This window comes from Cetorhinus maximus, chromosome 6 (assembly GCF_964194155.1).
Source record: "Cetorhinus maximus chromosome 6, sCetMax3.hap1.1, whole genome shotgun sequence".
Classification (NCBI taxonomy): Eukaryota; Metazoa; Chordata; class Chondrichthyes; order Lamniformes; family Cetorhinidae; genus Cetorhinus; species Cetorhinus maximus.
Genome location: NC_135884.1, coordinates 36,188,933 through 36,211,032, shown reverse-complemented (window position 1 = coordinate 36,211,032; position 22,100 = coordinate 36,188,933). Strand labels below are relative to the sequence as shown.

Below are 22,100 nucleotides of genomic sequence, written 5' to 3'. Positions count from 1 at the left end.
CTGCATTTGGACATGGACTGCTTCAGTATCTGAGGAGTCGCGAACGGTGCTGAACATTGTGCAATTATCAGTGAACATCCCCACTTCTGACCTTATAATGGAAGGAATGTCATTGATGAAACATCTGAGGACACTACCCTGGGAAACTCCTGCATTGATGCCCTGGAGCTGAGATGCCTGACCTCCAAAAACCACAACCATCTTCCTTTGTGTTAGGTATGACTCCAACCAGTGGAGAGTTTCCCCCTGATTCCCATTGACTCCAGTTTTGCTAGGGCTCCTTGATGCCACACACTGTCAAATGCAGCCTTGATGTCAAGGTCAGTCACTCTCACCTCATCTCTGGAGTTCAGATCTTTTGTCCATGTTTGAACCAAAGCTGTAATGAGGTCAGGAGCTGTGTGGCCCTGACGTAACCCAAACTAAACGTCAGCGAGCAGATTATTGCTGAGCAAGTGCCGCTTGATAGCATTGTTTATAACCCCTTCCATTACTTTCCTGATGATTGAGAGAATGAATGAATGAATGAAGGGGCGGTAATTGGCCGGGTTGGATTTGTCATACTTTTTGTGTACAGGACATACCTGTGCAATTTTATACATAGCCAGGTAGATGCCAATGTTGTAGCTGTACTGGAACAGCTTGGCTAGGGGCACCGCAAGTTCTGGAGCACAAGTCATTAGTACTATTGCTGGAATATTGCCAGGGCCCATAACCTTTGCACTATCCAGTGTCTTCAGCTGTTTCTTGATGTCATGTGGAATGAATTGAATTGGCTGAAGACTGGCATCTATGATGTTGGGGACCTCCGGAGGAGGCCGAGATGGATCATCCATTTTGCACTTCTGGCTTAAGATTGTAGCAAATGCTTCAGCCTTATCTTTCGCACTGATGTACTGGCTCCTCCATCATTGAGGATGGGGATATTTGTGGAGCCTCCTCCTCCAGTGAGTTGTTTAATTGTCCACCATCATTCATGACTGAATGTGGCAGCACTGCAGAGTTTAGATCTGATCCGTTAGTTGTGGGGTCGCTTAGCCCTGTATATCATTTGCTGCTTGGAACACAAGAAGTCCTGCTTTATGGCTTCACCAGGTTGACACCTCATTTTAAGTTGTGCCTGGTGCTGCTCCTGGCATGCCCTCCTGCACTCTTCATTGAACCAGGGTTGATCCCATGGCTTGATGGTAATGGCAGAGTGGGGGATATGCCAGGTTGGGAGGTTACAGATTGTGTTCGAGTACAGTTCTGCTGCTGATGGCCCACTGCGCCTCATGGGTGCCCAGTCTTCAGTTGCTAGATCTGTTCAAAATCTATCCCATTTAGCACCGTGGTAGAGCCACACAATGCGATAGAGGGTATCCTCAATGTGAAGGCGGGACTTCGTCTCCACAATGTGCAGTGGTCACTCCTACTGATACTGCCATGGACAGATGCATCTGTGGCAGGCAGGTTGGTGAGGATGAGATCAGGTATGTTTTTCCTTGTTGGCTCCCTCACCACCACCTGCAGATCCAGTCTAGTAGCTAAGTCATTTAGGGCTCAGTCAATAGTGGTGCTACCGAGCCACTCTTGGCAGCACATGGTAATCAGCAGAAGGTTCCCTTGCCCATGTTTGACCTTTTGCCATGAGACTTCATGGGATCCGGAGTCGATGTTGAGGACTCCCAGGGCAACTCCCTCCCAACTGTATACCACTGTGCCGCCATCTCTGCTGGGCCCATCCTGCTGGTGGGACAGGATATATCCAGGGATGGTGATGGTGGTGTCTGGGACATTATCTGTAAGGTATGATTCCGTAAGGATGGCTATGTCAGGCTGTTGCTTGACTAGTCTGTGAGACAGCTCTCCCAGTTTTGGCACTAGCCCCCAGATGTTAGTAAGGAGGATGTTGTATGGTCAACAGGGCTGAGATTGCCATTGTCGTTTCTGGTGCCTAGGTCGATGCCAGGTGGTCCATCCAGTTGCAGTCCTCTTTTGTGACTTTGTCGCGGTTACAACTGAGTGGCTTCATTACAGAGGGCATGTAAGAGTCAACCACATTGCTATGGGTCTCGAGTTACGTGTAGGCCAGACCAGGTAAGGACGACAGATTTCCTCCCTAAAGGACATTAGTGAACCAGATTTGTTTTTTACCAGATGGATCGGTGTTGGGCTCCAGCATCTTCTGCTCATCGGATGTCCATGATGTGAGCAAAGCCCTGGCGGCTAAGCACTGACTTCTGCATGTCACAGTTGTCAAGATGTGTTCTACGCAGGCGTGCTTTCCTACTGATGTGGGTGGACGATCCAGCATGAGTCAATGATTCCGGCGAGCAGGCTTACTAATGATATGCTGATGTATTACAATAAGGCTCCCAATGTCCGGAGAATGTGGCCCGCCATCGGACTGAGCGGACAATTGCAAATTGGTTTTGTGCTGTCGCAAAACCAATCGCGCCATATTGTCCGCTCGTGCCACTGAATATGCCTGACGCCAGCGGGCATGGAAGATCTTGGTCATTGTCTTTTCATTTTGAGAATATAAAAAGGTATGGCTCGTAAGCCAAGTTTCCCTCTGGGATTTGGTTTCCACAGCAAGTAACACTGGCTGTGGTCATAACAAATATGGGGGCTCTTTGCGGGATTTTAAAAATTCTCTGATTGGGTTGGAGTTCGTCAATCCAAGGGATGCGAGTATGAGAAGAACGCTGAACTTGGAAGGGGTTTAGTTAGACTGCAAAATGGCTTTGGCAATTGCTACGACTTTTCTGGGAGTGGAAATTGTAACTGAGTATTTGAAATCTCTGACTAAAACTCAGTTGAGACAATTAGCAAATCAAGTGCAGGTAGAAATGAAAGTGGAATTTCGTAAGGCTGGTATATTTTAAGTACTTCCCCAGCTTTTCAAGTTGGAGGAATGGATGCCTGAAACTAGTGTGTCACAGCTGGAGGTAGTAAGATTTCAGTTGCAGTTGAAGCAGCTTGATATGGATAGAGATAGAGAAAGGCAAAAGCTTGAATTGGAAGGAAGAGAAATGAAAAACCTCGAGTTAGAAAGAGAAGGAAAAAGACAGATGAAAAGAAATAGAAACAAAAAACCTTCAATGGGAAAAAAAGGAGCAGGAAAAGAAAACATTACGAGAGATAGAAATGCGAAGACTTGAAATTCAGAGAGAGAAGTTAACAATTGAGCAAAGAGAGAGGGAAAGAGATGGAGAACTTCAGAGATAAACAGTATGAATTGTCTAAAGTGAAACTTAGAATGAAGGAAGAAAAGAGAGAGTGATTCAGATGGTGACTTTGATTCCTTTGAGGAATTTAATTTAACTAAAAATCTTCGGTTCGTGCCTAAATTTACAGAGGATAGAGTTGAAAGATATTTAGCCTCATTTGAAAAGATAGCTATGAAATTTAATTGGCCAAGAGCTGCTTGGACTATCATGTTAGTGTTTTTTCAGGTACAGCAATGAGTGTGTATGCAAGCTTATCGAGGAACAGTCTGCAGATTGAGCTAGTAAAGAAGGCAATATTAAATACTTATGAGCTTGTCCCTGAAGCTTATCAGTTGAAGTTTCGAACTCTTAGAAAAAGACATAATCAGAATTATGTAGAGTTTGCAAGAGTAAAAGAAATTATCTGGGATCAATGGTCAGGGCACCAAAATTAGATGAGACTTTTGAAAATGTAAGAGAGGTTATGATTATGGAAGGATTTAGAAATAACATTCCAGTAAACATCAAGACATATTTAGATGATAGACAAAGCATAAAGATCTGGGGAGCTGCAGTTTTAGCCAATGTGTATGATATTTCCCACAAAAGTTGAGTGTAGGAAAAGGGTCAGATGGAAATCAGGAGGGAGGTTGGAGATTTAGAAAACCTAGTGATGGTAAAGATGCTAGTAATAAGGATCAAGCTAAAGGGCACCAGTCTATTAAAGGTGGAAAGTAGAGTTGAAGGAAGGAGACTGATATGTTATCATTGTGACAAAGCTGGACACACGAGATCAAGTTGTTGGAGGTTAAACAGAAACCAATTGTGGTAATTGGAACTCAGAAAAGCTCGGAAATAGGACTGTGGGCTCTGAGATCTAGAGGTAAGATAAACCAGTGATTTATGTACAGGTGGATCAGGAAGAATCAGTGGTAGCTAGAGAGGTGGGAATGTGTTCACAGCTTACCCAGGGAAGTTCTGAAGGGCAGGTTGCAGAGATGTTCACAGATTTTATATGCGAAGGAAGAGTGTATCCACGTGTACAGGGAAGAGCAGGAAAGGATGTCAAAATTTTAAGGGTTACTGGTGCTAGCCAGTCCTTAATGTTATGGGATAATACTATCTGTTGTCCAGAAGGGTTATTGCAGGACAAAATATAAATTAAGGGAACCCATGGCGAAGTCAAACATATTTCACTGTGTAAGGTAAATTTAGTGATTTGAAGATAGGAGAGGCGATTGTTGGGGTAGTACAAAGATTGCCCGTTGCAGAGGTTCAGTTCATTCTAGAGAATGATACAGTTGGATCACAGGTATTGAGGGTGCCTACTGTACCAGAGCAGCATGTTGAGACACAATTAAGAGGTTTTACAGAAAGAGCATCCTGGATTGTTTCCAGATTGTGTGGTGACGAGGTCACAAACGCATAAGTTTAAACAGGAAGTGGAAGAATCTAAAAGACTGGGAGGATGCTGAAATTCAGTTGGATCAATCTTTGAAAAAATTACTTGGAGAATATTCAAGAGGATGAGTTTGAGGTGTGTAGTTCAGTGAAGTTAGTGGAATTAGAGCAGAAGGATTCAGATTTGAAGCAGTTATGTCAGACAGCTTATTCTGAAACAGAAACAGAATACATTCCAGAGTGTTATTACATTAAGAACAAGGTGTTAATGAGGAAATGGAGACCACCTCATATTTTGGTAGATGAAAAGTGGGTAACAAGTAGTGATACCATCTGGGTACCAAAATGAAATTTTGAGTGTGGCTCATGAAATTCCAATGGCTTGACATTTGGGAATTAGGACAACTTAAGCTAAGGTACAAAAACATTTCTATTGGCCTGTACTGAATGAAGATGGAGTCAAAATCTGTCAGACATGCCGCACATGTCAGGTGGTAGGAAAACCTCAGGCAGTGAGTAAGCCTGCACCTTTAATTCTAATTTCAGCATTCGAGGAACCTTTTAACAGGGTCCTGATTGATTGCGTTGGCCCCCTCCCTAAGACTGAAAGTGGAAATCCGTACTTACTGACAATCATGGATGTGTCCACAAGATTTCCAGAAGCAGTGCCTTTAAGGAAAATTATAGCAAAGGTGATTGTAGAGGAGTTAACCAAAATAAATAGTCGGATCAGGGATTGAATTTCATGTCACAGCTGTTTAAAGAAGTAATGAACAGCCTAGAAATAAAGCAATTTAGGTTGTCAGCCTATCACCGTGAATCACAAGGTGCCTGAGAAAGGTGGCGCCTGACTTTAAAGACTATGATTAGAGCATATAGTCAAGACTATCCACATGATTGGGATCAAGGGATTCCATTCTTCTTGTTTGCTATTAGGGGTGTCCCTGATGAGTCGTCAAGGTTCAGTCCTTTCGAATTAATTTATGGTCATGAAGTAAGAGAACCACTCAAACTGATTAAGGAGAAATTAGTGAGTCAAAGTTCTGAAACGACTCTCCTGGATTATGTGATGAAATTCAGGGAGTGATTATGTGATGAAATTCAGAGAAAGATTAAGTAAGATGTGTGAACTAGCTAGAAAACATTTAAAGATATCTCAACAAGTGATGAAGGCAAAAGGGCAAAGGCTCGTAGTTTTGTGGCTGGGGAAAAGGTGCTGGTACTGTTCAGTGTCAGGCGAACTGTTGAAGGCAAGGTTTGGGGGACCTTAACAGATCGAAAAGAGGCTGAGTGAGGTAAACTATGTAGTAAATACCCCAGATAGAAGAAGGAGTCAGTGAGTGTGCTGTCTAAATATGCTCAAAAATACTTTGACAGTGAGAATAAACAGGTGGTGGTACTGGTAGTTGTAAGTAAGGAAATGGGGGTAGAAAGTAAGGATTCTGAATTTCATCTTCCTCTGACTAAATTAGGCAATGAGAAAGTGCTTAAGAATCTAGATGTAATATTGGATTACCTACCAGAAAAGCATCAGAGTGATTTAAAAGAACTATTGCAGTCACACGCAGCAATTTGTGGAAATAAATGGGGAAAACTGATTTAGATATACATGGTGTTTATGTGGGGAATTCAGAGTCAATAAGGCAACACCCATATGGATTAAATCCAGTAAAATTAGCTTTTGAGAAAAGAAATTTAATGTATGCTTCAAAAAGACATCATAGAGCCCAGTCACAGTAATTGGAGTTCACCCATTGTAATGGTGCCAAAACCGGATGGATCACCAAAGATTATGTATTGATTACTGAAAAGTGAATGCAGTAACAAAAGGAGATATCCTATTCCATGATTGGAGAATTGTATCGAGAGAGTGGGACAGTTAACATTTATCATAAAAATTGACTTGCTACGAGGATATTGGCAAGTACCCTTGTTGGAAAGAGCAAAAGAGATATAAGCTTTTGTGATGCTGGATAGTTTATATCAATGCAAAGTAATTCCCTTTCGTATGGAAAATGCACCAGCAACATTTCAGAGACTAACAAACACAGTGCCTGAGGGACTGAGCAATTGTGCTGTTTATATTGATGACTTAATAGGTCAAATGTGGGAGGAACATTTACAACGTTTAAAGGAACTGATTTAACTACAGGAAGCCAATTTTGTTGTGAATTTAGCTAAAAGTGAATTTGTGAAAGCGCAAAATACATATTTAGGCCGTGCCGTTGGGCATGGTCAGTTGGCCGCACAAGATGTGAAAGTAATTGTGGAATTTCCAGTGCCGGCAGCGAAAGAGGAAGTTTTGAGATTTCTAGGCATGAGTGGATTTTATCGGGAATTCGTGCCAGAATTCAGCAGTGTCGTTGCTCTGCTGACTGGATTGTTTAAAAGGAAAACAAAAAAACTCCAGTGGACACAGGAGTGTCAGAATGCATTTGACAGCTTGAAAGCTGTACTAACAACTACACCCGTTCTATAGCACTTGATTATACAAAGCAGTTTAAGTTGGCTGTTGATGCCAGTGATGTCAGTGTTGGTGTCATATTGCTACAAGATGGACAACTACTAATTGAGAAGTCGGTAGGATAATTTCTCACGGAAGTTGAATGTACACCAGAAGAAATATTCAGCTATAGAGAAAGAGACTTTAAGTTTGGTGTTAGCTTTACAGCATTTTGAAGTGTATGTTGCAAACAATTCTTCAGAGACAGTTATACATACTGACTGTAATCCTTTGAAATTTTTGGAAAAGTTTTGGAACAGAAATGCAAGACTGTTTTAGTGGAGTTTATTATTGCAACTGTTCAGCTTACAAATTATACGTATGGCTGGATGAGAAAATTTGCTTGCTGATGCATTGTCAAGAGTTTAAAATTCAAAAGAACTTGGGTATTGGCAATTGGAGAATGGATTGGAATGAACTCTATTTTTACAAAAGACTTGTGTATATATTTTCATGGTTAATGCATGTACACTATAATGTAATAGTTTTGTTTGTATAGTTAAATGTAATAAGGAAGAAATGGTTGAAAAATGAAACCATTTTTCTGGAATGATGATGGTTCGTTTTTTTGCTAAGGAGGGAGATGTAAGAATGGACTTTTTTTAAAAATTGGGGGAATTTTGTGTTATTCTGTAAAGAAAGGTGTGCATGTGTGTTAATGAAGCCGGGCCGAGATTGATAGATATCAGCTTATCTGGGGGGTCTTGAAACACGAAAAGGATAGAGGTATTAAATTTGAGGTACAAGTAAATAGGTTAGATCAACATTTGCATTTTTAGATAAGTTGAGAATTTGTTTGAATGTGAAAGGCCAGCCAGAAGTGCCAAGAAACATGTTTGCATCCTGCAGGAGTTCCATAGGTAAATAGCAGTGAGGATATTATATTTTTTTGACCGGGAAGCAAAGACAAATTAGAGACATAAAAGATTTTGTATTTGAAAGGATTTGAGTAGCAAAGAGGTGAGAGAACAATGGAACCAGAGATGAAAGGGGGAAAAGGGTATTTTAGAGTTAATATGGAGAGCTTAGGGTGGCAATAGCTGGAGCTGAGCTGGGAGCTATTAGCTCTGGGCTAAGAGGAGGCACAGTTTGAATCAATCATCCAATCAAGCCAGAAAAGCCTTGGGTTGCGACAAGCAGTTTTATTCTGAAGCTGATTCCACTGCAGAGTGGATGAGGTTAGAGGTCATGTGGTATGCCTTTATTGAAGCTACAGCAGTGTTCCTTGTGTAATATTGCTGGATTTCCTTTATAGTTAACATCTAGAAGGGAGGGTTGCCTGGAAGTGTTTACTTGTGGGTCTGACCAAGTAGAGTGTCTTTTTGGGAAATGTTTTGTAAAACTAACTTTAATTGTGTAACTGTAATTTTGTGTGCTTAAGTTTCTTTTATTCTTGTAAATAAAACTTTTACTTTTAATTTTTAAAAACCCAAAAATGTTACTGGACCTCTTACTGCTGAGATTGGTACGTCAGTTTCTCATTTTCAGAATACAAAAAAAGGGTATGGCCCATAAACCAAGTTTCCCTCTGGGATTTGGTTTGCGCAACAATTAACACTGCCTGTGGTCATAACAGTCTTATTTGGACAATGTCATAATTAACTGCACCAGGCCTAGACAGAAAGGTGCGGCTATTACCAAGGATGAGATGGAACAGCTGAGGACTCTCGTTGGACAGCTCAATTGGTTAAGCATACGGCCAAGACCAGATGCAAGTTTTCATGTGCTGGAACTTAGTTTTGTCATGAAAAATCTGAAGGTGGAAGACATCTTGAGAGCGAATAAAACTGGTAAAAAAATCAAAAAGTAGAGAAGTGTATGCTGAAGTTGCCAGCTTTGGGTGACCCCAATAACATGAAATTAATCATTTATAGTGATGCCTTGCATACAAACCTTGGGGATAGATTTCCTAGTGCAGGCGGATTCGCGATCCCTCATGGGAGAGAATGGGAAAAGCTGCCCTTTGCCATGGGAGGCGAAGAAAATAAGAGTCATGAAGAGCACACTAGCCACTGAAACTCTTGCTCTCGATCTGTCCAAAATCTTGAAGGAAATGCTATATAAAAAGAAACTGAAAGAACAATACCAATAGAATGTTACATAGATAACCGATCTTTGTGGCATAATGTGCATTCTGCTAAAAAGTGTAAATGAATGAAGGCTTAGGATAAACATAACCAGTTTAAAGCAGATGCTGGAGATGAAAGAAATCTCTGAGCTAAGATGGGTAGACACTAGTCATCAGCTATCGCATCGTTTCACTCAGAGAAATGCCCTCTACAGAAAAATTGTTGAAAGTTCTACAAGAAGGATGCCTTGCTATATAACAATGGGGAATCTAATTGTTTTTTCCAATATTTATGTCTATGTACCTTTGTCTAAATATAATTTTTTTCATAAAAGAAAGGGAATCTGGCAATGTTAGAAATGCAGGCCCCTTTAAGAGTAAACCAGGACAAGCTTCAGAGTGAATTGAGAGCAGGTGATGATCATTGAAGCCTGTGCTTAAGAGCTGGGATTTTCCCTAGTAGAGGATTTTTTTGCTTCTGGACAGGGAAATCTAGAGCCTCCTGACCCAGAAGGAAAGATTGGAAACTAGTGTTTGTACTGAACTGTAGTTTAACAATAAAACAGTTGTGATTCACAATGTCTTCTGCCTGATTCAGTAAATGGATAGCCGCCTATTAAACATTCTGGAGTCAACAGCTATCCTCTTCACAATCAACCGCACGGCCAAGTTTTGTGCCATCTGCAAATTTCCCAATCACGTCTCCCACATTTAAGTCCAAATCATTAATATATACAACAAACAGCAAGGGACCCAACACCTGAGCCCTGTGGAATGGTACTGGAAACCGCTTTCCATTCTCAAAACTGATCCAACTCGCCATGTTCCCCTGTATCCCATGGGATCTCACTTTTCTGACCAGTCTGCCATGTGGGACCTTGTCAAATGCCTTATTAAAATCCATGTAGACAACATCCACTCAATCCTCCTTGTTACTTCCTCAAAATATTGATTAAGTTAGATGCAACCTTCCGCTTTTTTTTAAAAAAAAAAGCCATGCTGACTATCCCTGATTAATCCATTCCTTTTTAAGTGACAGTTTATCCTGACTCTCAGAATTGATTCTAATAATTTGCCAACCACCGAAGTCAGACTAACTGGCCTGTAATTATTTGACCTACCCCTTGCATCCTTTTTAAATAATGGCACAATGTTCGCAGTTCTCCAATCCTCTGGTACCTCGCCTGTATCTAGTCAGGATTGGAAAATGATCCTCAGCATCTGCAGTGTTGGTGAAGACTCGATGGGCTGAAGGGCCTCTTCTGTGATTCTGTGATCTGCTATTTTCTCCCTGGCTTCCTTTAACTGCCTGGGATACAATCCGTCCAGCCCTGGTGATTCATCCACCTTCAAGGATGACAGTCCCTCCAGCACTTCCTCTTTCATTATTCTTAGTGTATGTAATACTTCACAGTCCCCCTCTTAAACTAGAATGTTTGAATCATCCCCCTCCTTTGTGAAGACAGACAAAGTACTCATTAAGAACCCTGCCCACATCATCTGCATCCACACATTAATTACCTTGTACACCTCTGATAGGCCCTACCTTTTCCTTAGTTATCCTCTTGCTCTTAATGTACTGCTAAAACATCTTTGGGTTTTCCTTGATTTTACCTGCCAATATTTTTTCATACCTTCTCTTTGCTTTCCTAGTTTTCTTTAGAATTTCACTCCTGTACTTTCTATACTCCCTAAGGCTTTCCACAGTATTAAGTTTTTTGTGACGGTTATAAGCTTTCTTTTTCTGCTTTATCTTACCCGGTATGCTTCTGGACTACCAGGAGGCTTTAGATTTGGCAGTACCGTCCTTTTTCTTTGTGGGAACAGGTCTATACTGATGTTGGAGCATAATTGATGATTTACATAATAGTGGATGACAGGCTAATGAGCATTGCAAGACTTTTGAACTGTAGATTTAACCCCTTTTCCATCCCTTCATTTGGCCGTTGATATTTCACAGAAGTTGTGTTGGAGAAAACTTAACAAGTGGAATAGTCTTTTTTAGTTTGGGGCTTGAGGACAGCTAGAACCCATTTTCCTGTATAGGCCATATGTTTTTGAGAACTTTAAGATAATTGTGTTTATCGTGTTATAGGTTTTTTCAGATGGCAGCAGCGTATTGAGCATGGCTTTTGCTAATCTATTAACTTGGCTTTGTTTTATCCTGTTCTGTTCCAGAAATGTGTTTTAGTAGAAGTTCAATGAACATGCTTTAATGTTACTTTGTTTGCATCTCAAGTGCCATTTATTGTTTCAGGTTTTCGATAAAGAAGTGAAGAGCTACGTTTATATACTGGAAGGTAGCAGTCAAAGAAACAAGATGCAATTGCCTAAGGACAGCAAACAGACACGTAAGTAATGGAGCAGCTTGTTTAAAGCGATCTGTTTGTTATTGCTTGAACACGATGTATATAGAATAGCAAACAAGTTACAAGCTTGGAACTAATGTGCAAAGCCATAGACTCCAGTGCGTTATCCTTGACCATTTGTTATGGTGTATGATACATGCAAACTACTTTACTTTCTGTTCAAGAGAAGAGAAGTTATCTGAAGTGCGTCATGTTGGCTATGAGGGAGAGGCTTGTTAATAAAGACCAAAGGGCTTTTTTTCTTTAATCATTCATAGGATGTGGGGGTTGCTTGCTGAGCCAGCATTTATTGCCCATCATGAGTTGCCCTTGAGAAGGTGGTGATGAGCTGCAGTACATGTGGTGTAGATACACCCACAGTGCTGTTAGGAAGGGAGTTTCAGGATTTTGACTCAGCGCCAGGGAAGGAACGGCAGTATATTTCCAAGTCAGGATGGTGAGTGACTTGGAGGGGAGCTTCCAGGTGTTCCCATCTACCTGCTGCCCTTCTAGATAGTAGTGGCCATGGGTTTGGAAGGTGTTGTTGAAGGAGCCTTGGTGAGTTCCTACAGTTCATCTTGTAGATGGAACACACTGCTGCTACTGTGCGTTAGTGGTGGAGGGATTGAATGTTTGTGGATGTGGTGCCAATCAATCGGACTGCTTTGTCCTGGATGGCATCAAGCTTCTTGAGTGTTGTGGGAGCTGCACTCATCCAGGCAAGTGGGGGGTGTTCCATCACACTCCTGACTTGTGCCTTGTAGATGGTGGGCATGCTTTGGGGAGTCAGGAGGTGTGTTACTTGTCACACTATTCCTAGTCTCTGACCTGCTCGTGTAGCCACAGTATTTATATGGCCAGTCCAATTCAGTTTCTGGTCAATGGTAACCTCCAGGATGTTGATAGTGGGGGATTCAGTGATGGTAATGCCATTGAACATCAAGGGGCGATGGTTGGTTTCTCTCTTGTTGGTGATGGTCATTGTCTGACACTTGTGTGGTGTGAATGTTACTTGTCACTTGTCAGCCTAAACCTGGATCTTGTCCAGGTCTTGCTACATTTGGACATGGACTGCTTCAGCATCTGAGGAGTCGCGAATGGTGCTGAACATCGTGCAATCATCAGTGAACATCCCCACTTCTGACCTTATGATGATGATATGAAGCAGCTGAAGATGGTTGGGCCTAAGACACTACCCTGAGGAACTCCTGTAGTGATGTCCTGGAGCTGAGATGACTGATCTCCAACAACCACAACCACCTGTGCTAGGTATGACTCCAACTAGTGGAGAATATGCCCCCTGATTAGGGCTCCTTGATGCCATACTCGGTCAAATGTGGCCTTGATGTTAAGGTCAGTCACTCACACCTCACCTCGGGAGTTCAGCTCTTTTGTCCTTGTTTAAACCAAGGCTGTAATGAGGTCAGGAGTGGCCCTGGTGTAACCCAAACTGGGCGCCAGTGAACAGGTTATTGCTAAGCAAGTGCTGCTTGATAGCATTGTTGATGACCCCTTCCATTACTTTATTGATGATCGAGAGTAGACTGATGAGGCGGTAATTGGCCAGGTTGGATTTGTCCTGCTTTTTGTGTACAGGACATACCTGGGCAATTTTCCACACAACTGGGTAGATGCCAGTGTTGTAGCTGTACTGGAACAGCTTGGCTAGGGACGCAGCAAGTTCTGGAGCACAAGTACTATTCAGTACTATTGCTGGAATATTGTCAGTGTCTGTAGCCTTTGCAGTATCCAGTGCCTTCAGCTGTTTCTTGATATCACTTGGAGTGAATTGAAGTGGCTGAGTGATACTGGGAACCTCCGGAGGAGGCTGAGATGAATCATCCACTTGGCACTCCTGGCTGAAGATTGTTGCAAATGCTTCAGCCTTATCTTTTGCACTGATGTGCTGGGCTCCCACATCATTGAGGATGGGGATATTTGTGGAGCCGCCTCCTCTAGTGAGTTGTTTAATTGTCCACCGCCATTCACGACTGAATGTGGCAGGACTGCAAAGCTTAGATCTGATCTGTTGATTGTGGGATCGCTTATGCTGTTTCGCAAGTAGTCCTATGTTATAGTTTCACCAGGTTGACACTTCGTTTTTAGTATGCCTGGTGCTGCCCCTGGCATGCCCTTCTACACTCTTCATTGAACCAGGGTTGATCCCCTGGCTTTATGGTAACGGTGGAGTGTGGGATATGCTGAGCTGTGAAGTTACAGAATGTGTTCGAGTACAGTTGTGCTGCTGTTGCTGGCCTGCAGTGTCTCATGGATGCCCAGTCTTGAGTTGCTAGATCTGTTCAAAATCTCTCCCATTTAGCACGGTGGTAGTTCAACACAACACGATGGAGGGTATCTTCAATGTGAAAGCGCGACTTTGTCTCCACAACAACGGTGCAGTGGTCACTCCTACAGATGCACCTGCGGCAGGGAGGTTGGTGAGGATGAGGTCAAGTATGTTTTTCTCTCTTGGTTCCCTCACCACCTGCCGCAGGTCCAGTCTAGCAGCTATGTCCTTTAGGACTCGGCCAGCTCTGTCAGTAGTGGTGCTACCAAGCCACTCTTGGTAATGGGCATTGAAGTCCCCCAACCAGAGTACATTCTGCACCCTTGCCACCCTCAGTGTTTCCTCCAGGTGGTGTTCAACATGGAGGAGCACTGATTCATCAGCTGAGGGAGAGTGGTACTTGGTAATCAGGAGGTTTCCTTGCCCATGTTTGACCTGATGCCATCAGACTTCATGGGGTACGGAGTCGATGTTGAGGATTCCCAGAGCAACTCACTCCCAACTGTATACCACTGTGCTGCCCCCTCTGCTGAGTCTGACTACCGGTGGGACAGGGCAAAACCAGGGATGGTGATGGTGGTGTCTGGGATGTTATCTGTAAGATATGATTCCATGAGGATAACTATGTCAGGCTGTTGCTTGACTAGTCTGTGAGACAGTTCTCCCAATTTTGGCACTAGCCCCTACACGTTAGTAAGGAGGACTTTGCAGGGTCGACAGGGCTGAGATTGCTGTTGTCACTTCCGGTGCCTAAGTCGATAACAGGTGGTCCATCCGGTTTTGTTCCTTTTTGTGACTTTGTAGCGGTTTGATACAGCTGAGTGGTTTGCTCGGCCATTTCAGAGGGCATTTAAGAGTCAACCAGATTGCTTTGGGTCTGGAGTTACATGTAGGCCAGCCCAGGTAAGGACAACAGATTTCCTTCCCTAAAGGACATTAGCGAATGACTTGACATGACTTGTTAGCGAAGGAGAACCATGAGCATTTATTATGTAAATGCAAAAAATTTTATAAGCATTTACATGTCTATACAGGAACATGCTGCTTGTAGAGATACATTTTAATAAGAAGATGCACCATCTATATTTTATATAGGGTAATAAATTATTAATTTCACATTTTTATTTGTCTACATCATTTTCCCAGAATGAAATGTCACTTTTTTTAACTAGTCACCTTGACCTCGTCGGCCAGGAATTATACTAATGAAGCTCTGAGTCAGCTGCTTGAGGTTACATGAGAGCAAACCCCAAGACAAATCTTTGGTTTTTGGGTTTCCCATGAAAAAGTGTGGTGAGTTGCTAAGGAGCTCCACACGTTGAAACAGCTGTGATCAGATTTCGGAATAATTGGAAATATTGAATCTGTACTTGTGCTGGTTTGAGATTCATATTTAATCTCCTCAGCCCAGCGAGCTTTGCTTATTCTTGGTAGCTAGATGCAGTGCTTTCTGATAGTCAATTAGAAAAGAACAGCTGGCAGTAATTAATAGAAATACCTCATGCGTTTAACTGAAGACCATATTGACTTTAATTAAAGAAATGTGTACCATCAGTGATCTTATAGACTTTTAATGAACTGTATATCTGTGACACCTATTTCTCTTTTACTCTATCCCATTTGGGCACTTACTTTCCAAGAATTAGGTGACCTCCTTATTCTTCCTGCTAAAATGACCTAGGTCGCACTTATCTATTTTGAAGTTAATCTGCCTATTACATGTCCGTTCTGCCAATTTTTAATTTGTCATTGTCCTCCTCTGTATTAACTACAACCACTAACTTGGTGTCATTCATAAGTTCTGAAATTTTAATTCCAGTTTGAGTTTTATGTAAAATGGTGAGCAACAATGGTTTCAACACTGATCCTTGTGGGACAACATTTCCTTCCATTTGAGTAACTACTTTTAACCCCTTTTCTGTTTTTTGCTTTGTAACTAGCTCGTGCTCCATTCTGCTATGTGTCCCTTGACTTCTCATGTTCTGACCTTAGGCTGACCTTATCAAAGGCTTTTGGAAATCCAAGTGTATTGTGTCTACCGCATTACCCCTATCAATAACTGCTGCTTCAAGAAATTCAATCGGGTTGGTCAAGCATGACCTTCCTTTTTGGAATCTCTGCTGACTGATCTTTAATATAATTTCAGTTTCTAGATCTTCTTTATTACATTATTAAGGATGCCATTAACTTTCCACCGGCATTATGCCAGTTGGTCTACAGTTCCTTGGATATATTATGAACATATGAAATAGGAGCAGATGTAGGCCAATCGGCCCCTCAAGCCTGTTCCGCCATTCAATAAGATCATGGCTGATGAAAGCAAAATACTGCAGATGCTGGAAATCTAAAAAACAAAAACAGAAAATGCTGGAAAAGCTCAGCAGGCCTAGCAGCATCTGTGGCGAGAGAAACGGAGTTAACGTTTCGAGTCAGTATGACCCTTCTTCAGAGCTGAAGAGAGGTGGAAATATGATGAAATTTATACTGTTTAAGTGGGGTGGGGCAGGTGGCACTGGATAGAAGGGGGACAAAGGAGGGATTGACAAAGATGTCATGAACTAAAGGACAAAGGGAGTGTTAATGCAAGTGGCAAGGCCTAAAAAAGGTGCTGACAATGGCATAAAGGTAAGAAAGCAGAATGTGATAATGGCAGAACAAAGGTAGCATTGTGTGAAAGAACAAAATGAAACAAGTAACAGATGGCGCTGTAGGGGAAGGGGTGGGGGAGGGGACGGTGGTGGGGAGAAAAAAAGGATAGAAAATGGGATAGAAGGGGATAAAGGGGATAAAACCACAGATGAATAAAAATAAGTGGATGAAAAATAAAAATTAACCATGACCTCTCTCCTCCATCCTCACCCCCTTTTTAATCCCCTTTTTCCTACATTCATTTTTACTTTTCATCCACTTATTTTTATTTTTATTCATTTATCCGAGGTTTTATTTCCTTTTTATCCCTCTTCTATCCCATTTTCTATCCTTTATTTCCCCCCACCACCTTCCCCTACAGGGTCACCTGTTACTTGTTCCATGTTGTTCTTTCACCCAATGCTACCCTTGTTCTGCTATTATCACATTCTGCTTTCTTACTTTTATGCCACTATCAGCACCTTTTTTAGCCCTCACCACTACCATTAACACCCCCTCTGTCCTTTAGTTCACGACATCTTTGTCAGTCCCTCCTTTGTCCCCACCTATCACTGACCTTCTATCCGACTCCACCTGCCTCACCCCCCTTAAACTGTACAAATTTCATCACATTTTCACTTAGCTTCAGATCTAAAGAAGGGTCATACTGACTTGAAATGTTAACTCTTTCTCTCTCCAAAGATGCTGCTAGCCTGCTGAGTTTTTCCAGCATTTTCTGTTGTTGTTTAAGATCATGGCTGACCTGTTTATGTTTCAAATTCAACATTAGCATCTACCCGCTAACCTTTGATTCCCTTGCCTAGCAAGAATCTATCTACCTCCACCGCCTTCTGAGGCAGAGTTCCAAAGTCGCACAACACTGTCCGAGAAAGAAATTCTCCTCGTCCCTGTCTTATAAGGGCAACCCCTAATTTTTAAAACCGTGCCCCCTAGTTCTGGACTCATCCACAAGACGAAACATCCTTTCCTTGCCCACCTTGTCAAGACTGTTCAGGATCTTTTATACTTCAATCAAGTCTATCCTAAACTCCAGCAGAAACGAGCTGAGTCTGTCCAACCTTTCCTGATCAGACAAACTGGTCATTCCAGGTATTAATCTGATAAACCTCCTCTGAACCACCTCCAATGCATTTACATCCTCCCTTAAATAAGGAGACCAAAACTGCACTCCTATCTCCCTTCCAGTATTAAGAGATCACATTAGCTGTCTGCCAATCCTCCAGCAATATTTGTAAGATTATCACTTCTACTTACAATAACATATACTTTGGAATAAGTATTAATTATGAATTCAATAGCATGGTGTTTAAATAGAACAACTAACATGTTTTTATACAGGCAGTGGTGTTGAACTGTCACTTAAGTTTTTAAGAAGTGTGCAAACTTTTCTGATATTGAATGAACAAGAATACAGAAACTATGTTTAATTAAGAATTGGAATGTGCACTATTATTTTTAACTTATACCAGATGTGAATTTTCACGTTGGTGTCTTGCTCAGTAGCTAGTAGTAAATGTTTGTAATTGGGTATCCCCAGTGCTGCTTTAATATCTGAAGAATTTTAAACTTAAACCGGAGTGATTTTGGATGATGTGATAAAGGGTCGGTATTGAACAAGATTTACACTTTCATTTAAGCTTGCCATATATTGTCTTGTGCGTTTGACTAGTTTACAATATACACATCGTTCTACATATAATATCTTTCCATAAAAAAAGGCGAATTACATCACAAAATAAATGTATATTTTATTTTCTAGCCGTTCTTCTCAAAATTACAGGCTGCACAAGCAGTTGACACAAACACAGCTGCAAGGCTGACAACATTCAAGAGGGTAGGGCATTTTCCTTAGTTCTAGTTTTGGTAAAACTCCATATGTTGCCTAATTTTTGTGCCTTTTTTGAATTTCAATGATTCTATTTAGAACATGCGCATGGATAATGTAGCGATGATATTGGACTGGTAATCCAGAGGCCTGGACTAATGACCTGGAGACCGAATTCAAATTTTATCACAGCAACCGGGGAGTTAAATTGAGTTAATTAAATATGAATAATAATAAATCTGAAATAAAAAATCTATTATTAGTAACGCTGACCATGAAACTACCAAACTGTTGTAAAAACCTATCTGGCTCACAGATGTCCTTGAGGGAAAGAAGCCTGTTTTTATCTGATCTGCTGATATTTGACTCCAGACCTGTTGCAAGTGTGATTGATTCTTAATTGCCATCTGAAATGGCCTAGCAGGCCATTTGGTCGTATCAAACCACTACAAAAAAGTTTCATAAAAATAAAACCGGCATTGACCAAGGCACCGGACATGACAAAAGCACACCAAACTCATTGACCCAGTAAAGCCCACCTTGCTAAAATTGGGAGCGCTGTCCGACAGACTACTAGCAACGGCCTGAAATAGTCATACATGCAAAATCATACCTTTCAGACAGCATCCCAGACTTTTCCATTACCGTTGTTGGGAATACCCTGCCCCACTGTGGGACAGACCCACCAAAGTTGTGGACACAGTGTTATATTGTTGGGAGGGAGTGACCCTGGAATCCCTCAACATTGACAGCAGACCCATGATGTCTAATGGGGCAAGGAAACCTCTTGCTGACTACCACCTACTGCGCTCAGCTGATGAATTAGTAGTCCTCCATGTTGAACATCACTTGAAAGAGACAGTAAGGGTGACAAGAATGTACTCTTGGTGGGAGATATCAATGTCCATTATGAAGAATGGCTCGGTAGCACCATTACTTACTGAAATGGGCAACTCCTGAAGAATATAGCCTGACTGGGTTTGTGGCAGTTGGTAAGAGAGTGTACATGATGGAAAAACTTACCTGATCATATCCTCACTGACCTACCTGTCAAGATGCATCTATCCATGGCAGTATTGGTGGAGTAACCACCACACAGTCCTTGTGGAGATGAAGTTTCATTCTCACTTTGAGATTATTCTCCATGTTTTGTGGCAGCGCCACAGTGCTCTAAATGGGATAGATTTAGAATAGATCTAGCAACTGCACATGGATCAAAAACAGAATTACCTGGAAAAACTCAGCAGGTCTGGCGGCATCGGCGGAGAAGAATAAAGTTGACGTTTCGAGTCCTCATGACCCTTCAACAGAACTGCATGTGGATGTTGTGTTTGGAGCTGTGCCCTTAGCAGCAGAAATGGATTCTGCCACAACCTGTAACTTCATGGTGTCATGAAGCTATTCATGTATATAATATTTTGGAAAATATTTTTCTTTTAAAGTAGAGGTTTGTCTGTGGGCTGGTCTTAATTGGATTAAAGCCAGTCTGGGTGCTTTGATGTGTACTAGTTTTGATATGTAAGAGAGATAGCGTGCATTGGCATTTTTTGAAAAGAACATTCAGGAATTGGGGTGTAAATTGACACCTTTCTAACAGCAATCAAGCAATATGTTTATATTACTAATAAAATTGGTATAATGAATGGGGTTTCATTGTTGAAATTTAAAGCTTAAAGAGATTGGTGAGGCCATCAGTGGTGGTAGGTATAACTTCAGTAGTTTTCGGGTGTGCAGGCAGAGGCAATGTAAGATCAAAAGGGAGCTGCAAGCCTCCAACTGGCTCCACAGTGATGAGAACCTCATTTTGAATTCGTAAGGTGAAAATGCTTCGCCTGATGTTTGGTTAAGTCTATGGGTTGCTGTTGCCTTAATGGAGATTAGTTTGGGAATTTGTTACAAGTTATGATAGTAATTTATAGCCATGTGTATATATTTTAACCTGTGTAAGTTAATAAAATGTTTCACTTAGTATAATGTAAAACCTTGAACTAGTGGTCTGATTCCTGAGTTTAGAGTCGCATCTCAAACATAACACTTAAAATTATTGGTTATGACAGTTGTTTAAGGCTTCCCTCTGGGATTTTAAAAATAACTCCACTTTACCAACTGCATCGGTCATAACAATCCCTAATTCTACCATTACCATCAAGTTAGGGAACCAACCCTAATTCAATGAGGAGTGTAGAAGAAAATGCCAGGTGCAGCCCGAGGGATACCTAAAAAAGGAGGTGCCAACCAGATGAAGCTGCAAGAGGATTACACGCATGCTAAAGAGCAGAAGCAACAAGCTTGTAGACAAGAGCTGAGCAATTGCACAACTAATGAATTTCATCAAAGCCCTTCAGTCCTGCCACATCTAATTATGAATGGTAGTGAATTATTAAACTAACAAACGAAGGGAGCTCCATGAACACCCCAACCGCCAATAATGGCAGAGCCTAACAGGTAAGTGCAAAAGATGAGGTTAAAGCATTTGCAAATACTTTCAACCAGAAGAGCCAAGTGGATGACCCATCTTGGCCTCCTCCTGAGGTCCCCATCTTCACAACAGCTGTATTTCAGCTAATTCAATTCACTCCACATGTTACAATTATAAAATTATGCTTTGGCACTGCCTTTAAATTTAAAGGTAAAAAGAAGGGGGTCGTGTGATCTGTTCTGAAGTGTGCCTGACATTAAGCCTGAGTGGTTGATTGATAGAGATCAAAGGAAGGCTTAGGTTCTTTTACTGGGAAGAAGGTGCAAAGAATTTATGCTTGGAAATGATGGCAGTAGCTTGTGTATTAACATTGGAGACTGAGAGTCTCAAGTTTCAGAGAAGTGTTGAGAATGTCAGGTTGAAAACTGTTGTGCTTTAAACTGCCCATTTAGTTCCAAGATGAAAGGACAACTAATTAGCATTCCTACCTAGATACAAGGCCTATGTGAGTCACGTTACTATGGGGAAGAATGCAGAGGAATGTATTACAGGCTTTCCTTGAATATCACAGACAGCGTTCTTAGGCTGTCTGGACCTGGGAGCGAGGAAGCAATTAGAAACTGAAAAGTTCCTATGGTTTGCAGTGCAGGAATGCAGGTCGGAGCTTGTGCTTGGGTGGAAAAGATCAAATTCATGGGGAGTTAAAATGAGGCTGGAGGGGCTACCTAGCTTGGGCTAAAGTGAGAGTCTCTAGGAAAAGGCAACCTAACTGTGAAAGACAGTTCCAAGGTTTCAAGTTATCATGTTCAGAAAAGAACAGGAATAAACTCTCAGGAGCCAAGAACTGCTTAGGATCAATTCTGAGAAAATTGAATGTCTGCATAAAGGACAGTGTAAAGCATACTGTGAAGGGTATTTATTTTTTTGGTTGGGTTAAGGAGGGGGGTATTCTGCTCTCTGGTTTGAAGTATAAGTTGCCTGCAAAGAGTGTTTCATTCCATGTTTTTAGTCCTTTGTTAAAGTTAGCATTTTAAAACATGAAACCTTGACGTGTCATTCTTTCAACTGTTAACTGGAAGTTTGAATTTCTTTGTAAAAGTTATCCTTCTCTATAAGGGGCCGTAGCAATTGGGAGTTCCTTGCTAGATTTAAGATCTGCAGGCTGAGATGAGGCACTGCCTTTGGCCAGAGTTTGAACGAACAAGATTTCACAGTGACTTTTGTTGTATTCATTGAGAAGTTTAAAAATGGCCATGTCTATTACTGAAGCTTTCCTCAAAAGAAAGGGTTTGTCTTTTACAGTCTTGCAACAGTTAACAAAGGTTAATTTGAAGGTGATAGCAGAAAAGTTGGAAATAATTGGAAATAGTTGAATGTAGGCGCTACAAAAGCAGAAATAGTTGAGG

The 22,100-nt window shown here is 41.5% G+C and overlaps 1 protein-coding gene across 1 annotated transcript in view; it reads left to right on the top strand.

The window, feature by feature from the left end:
* The window catches only part of cfap20dc (CFAP20 domain containing), a 543,645-nt gene that overhangs the window by 31,363 nt on the left and 490,182 nt on the right, over window positions 1–22,100 (top strand). Inside the window, exon 3 of the mRNA XM_078543624.1 lies at window positions 11,424–11,517. Within this exon, the coding sequence (XP_078399750.1) occupies window positions 11,424–11,517 (94 nt within the window). The remainder of the gene's footprint in view (window positions 1–11,423; window positions 11,518–22,100) is intronic.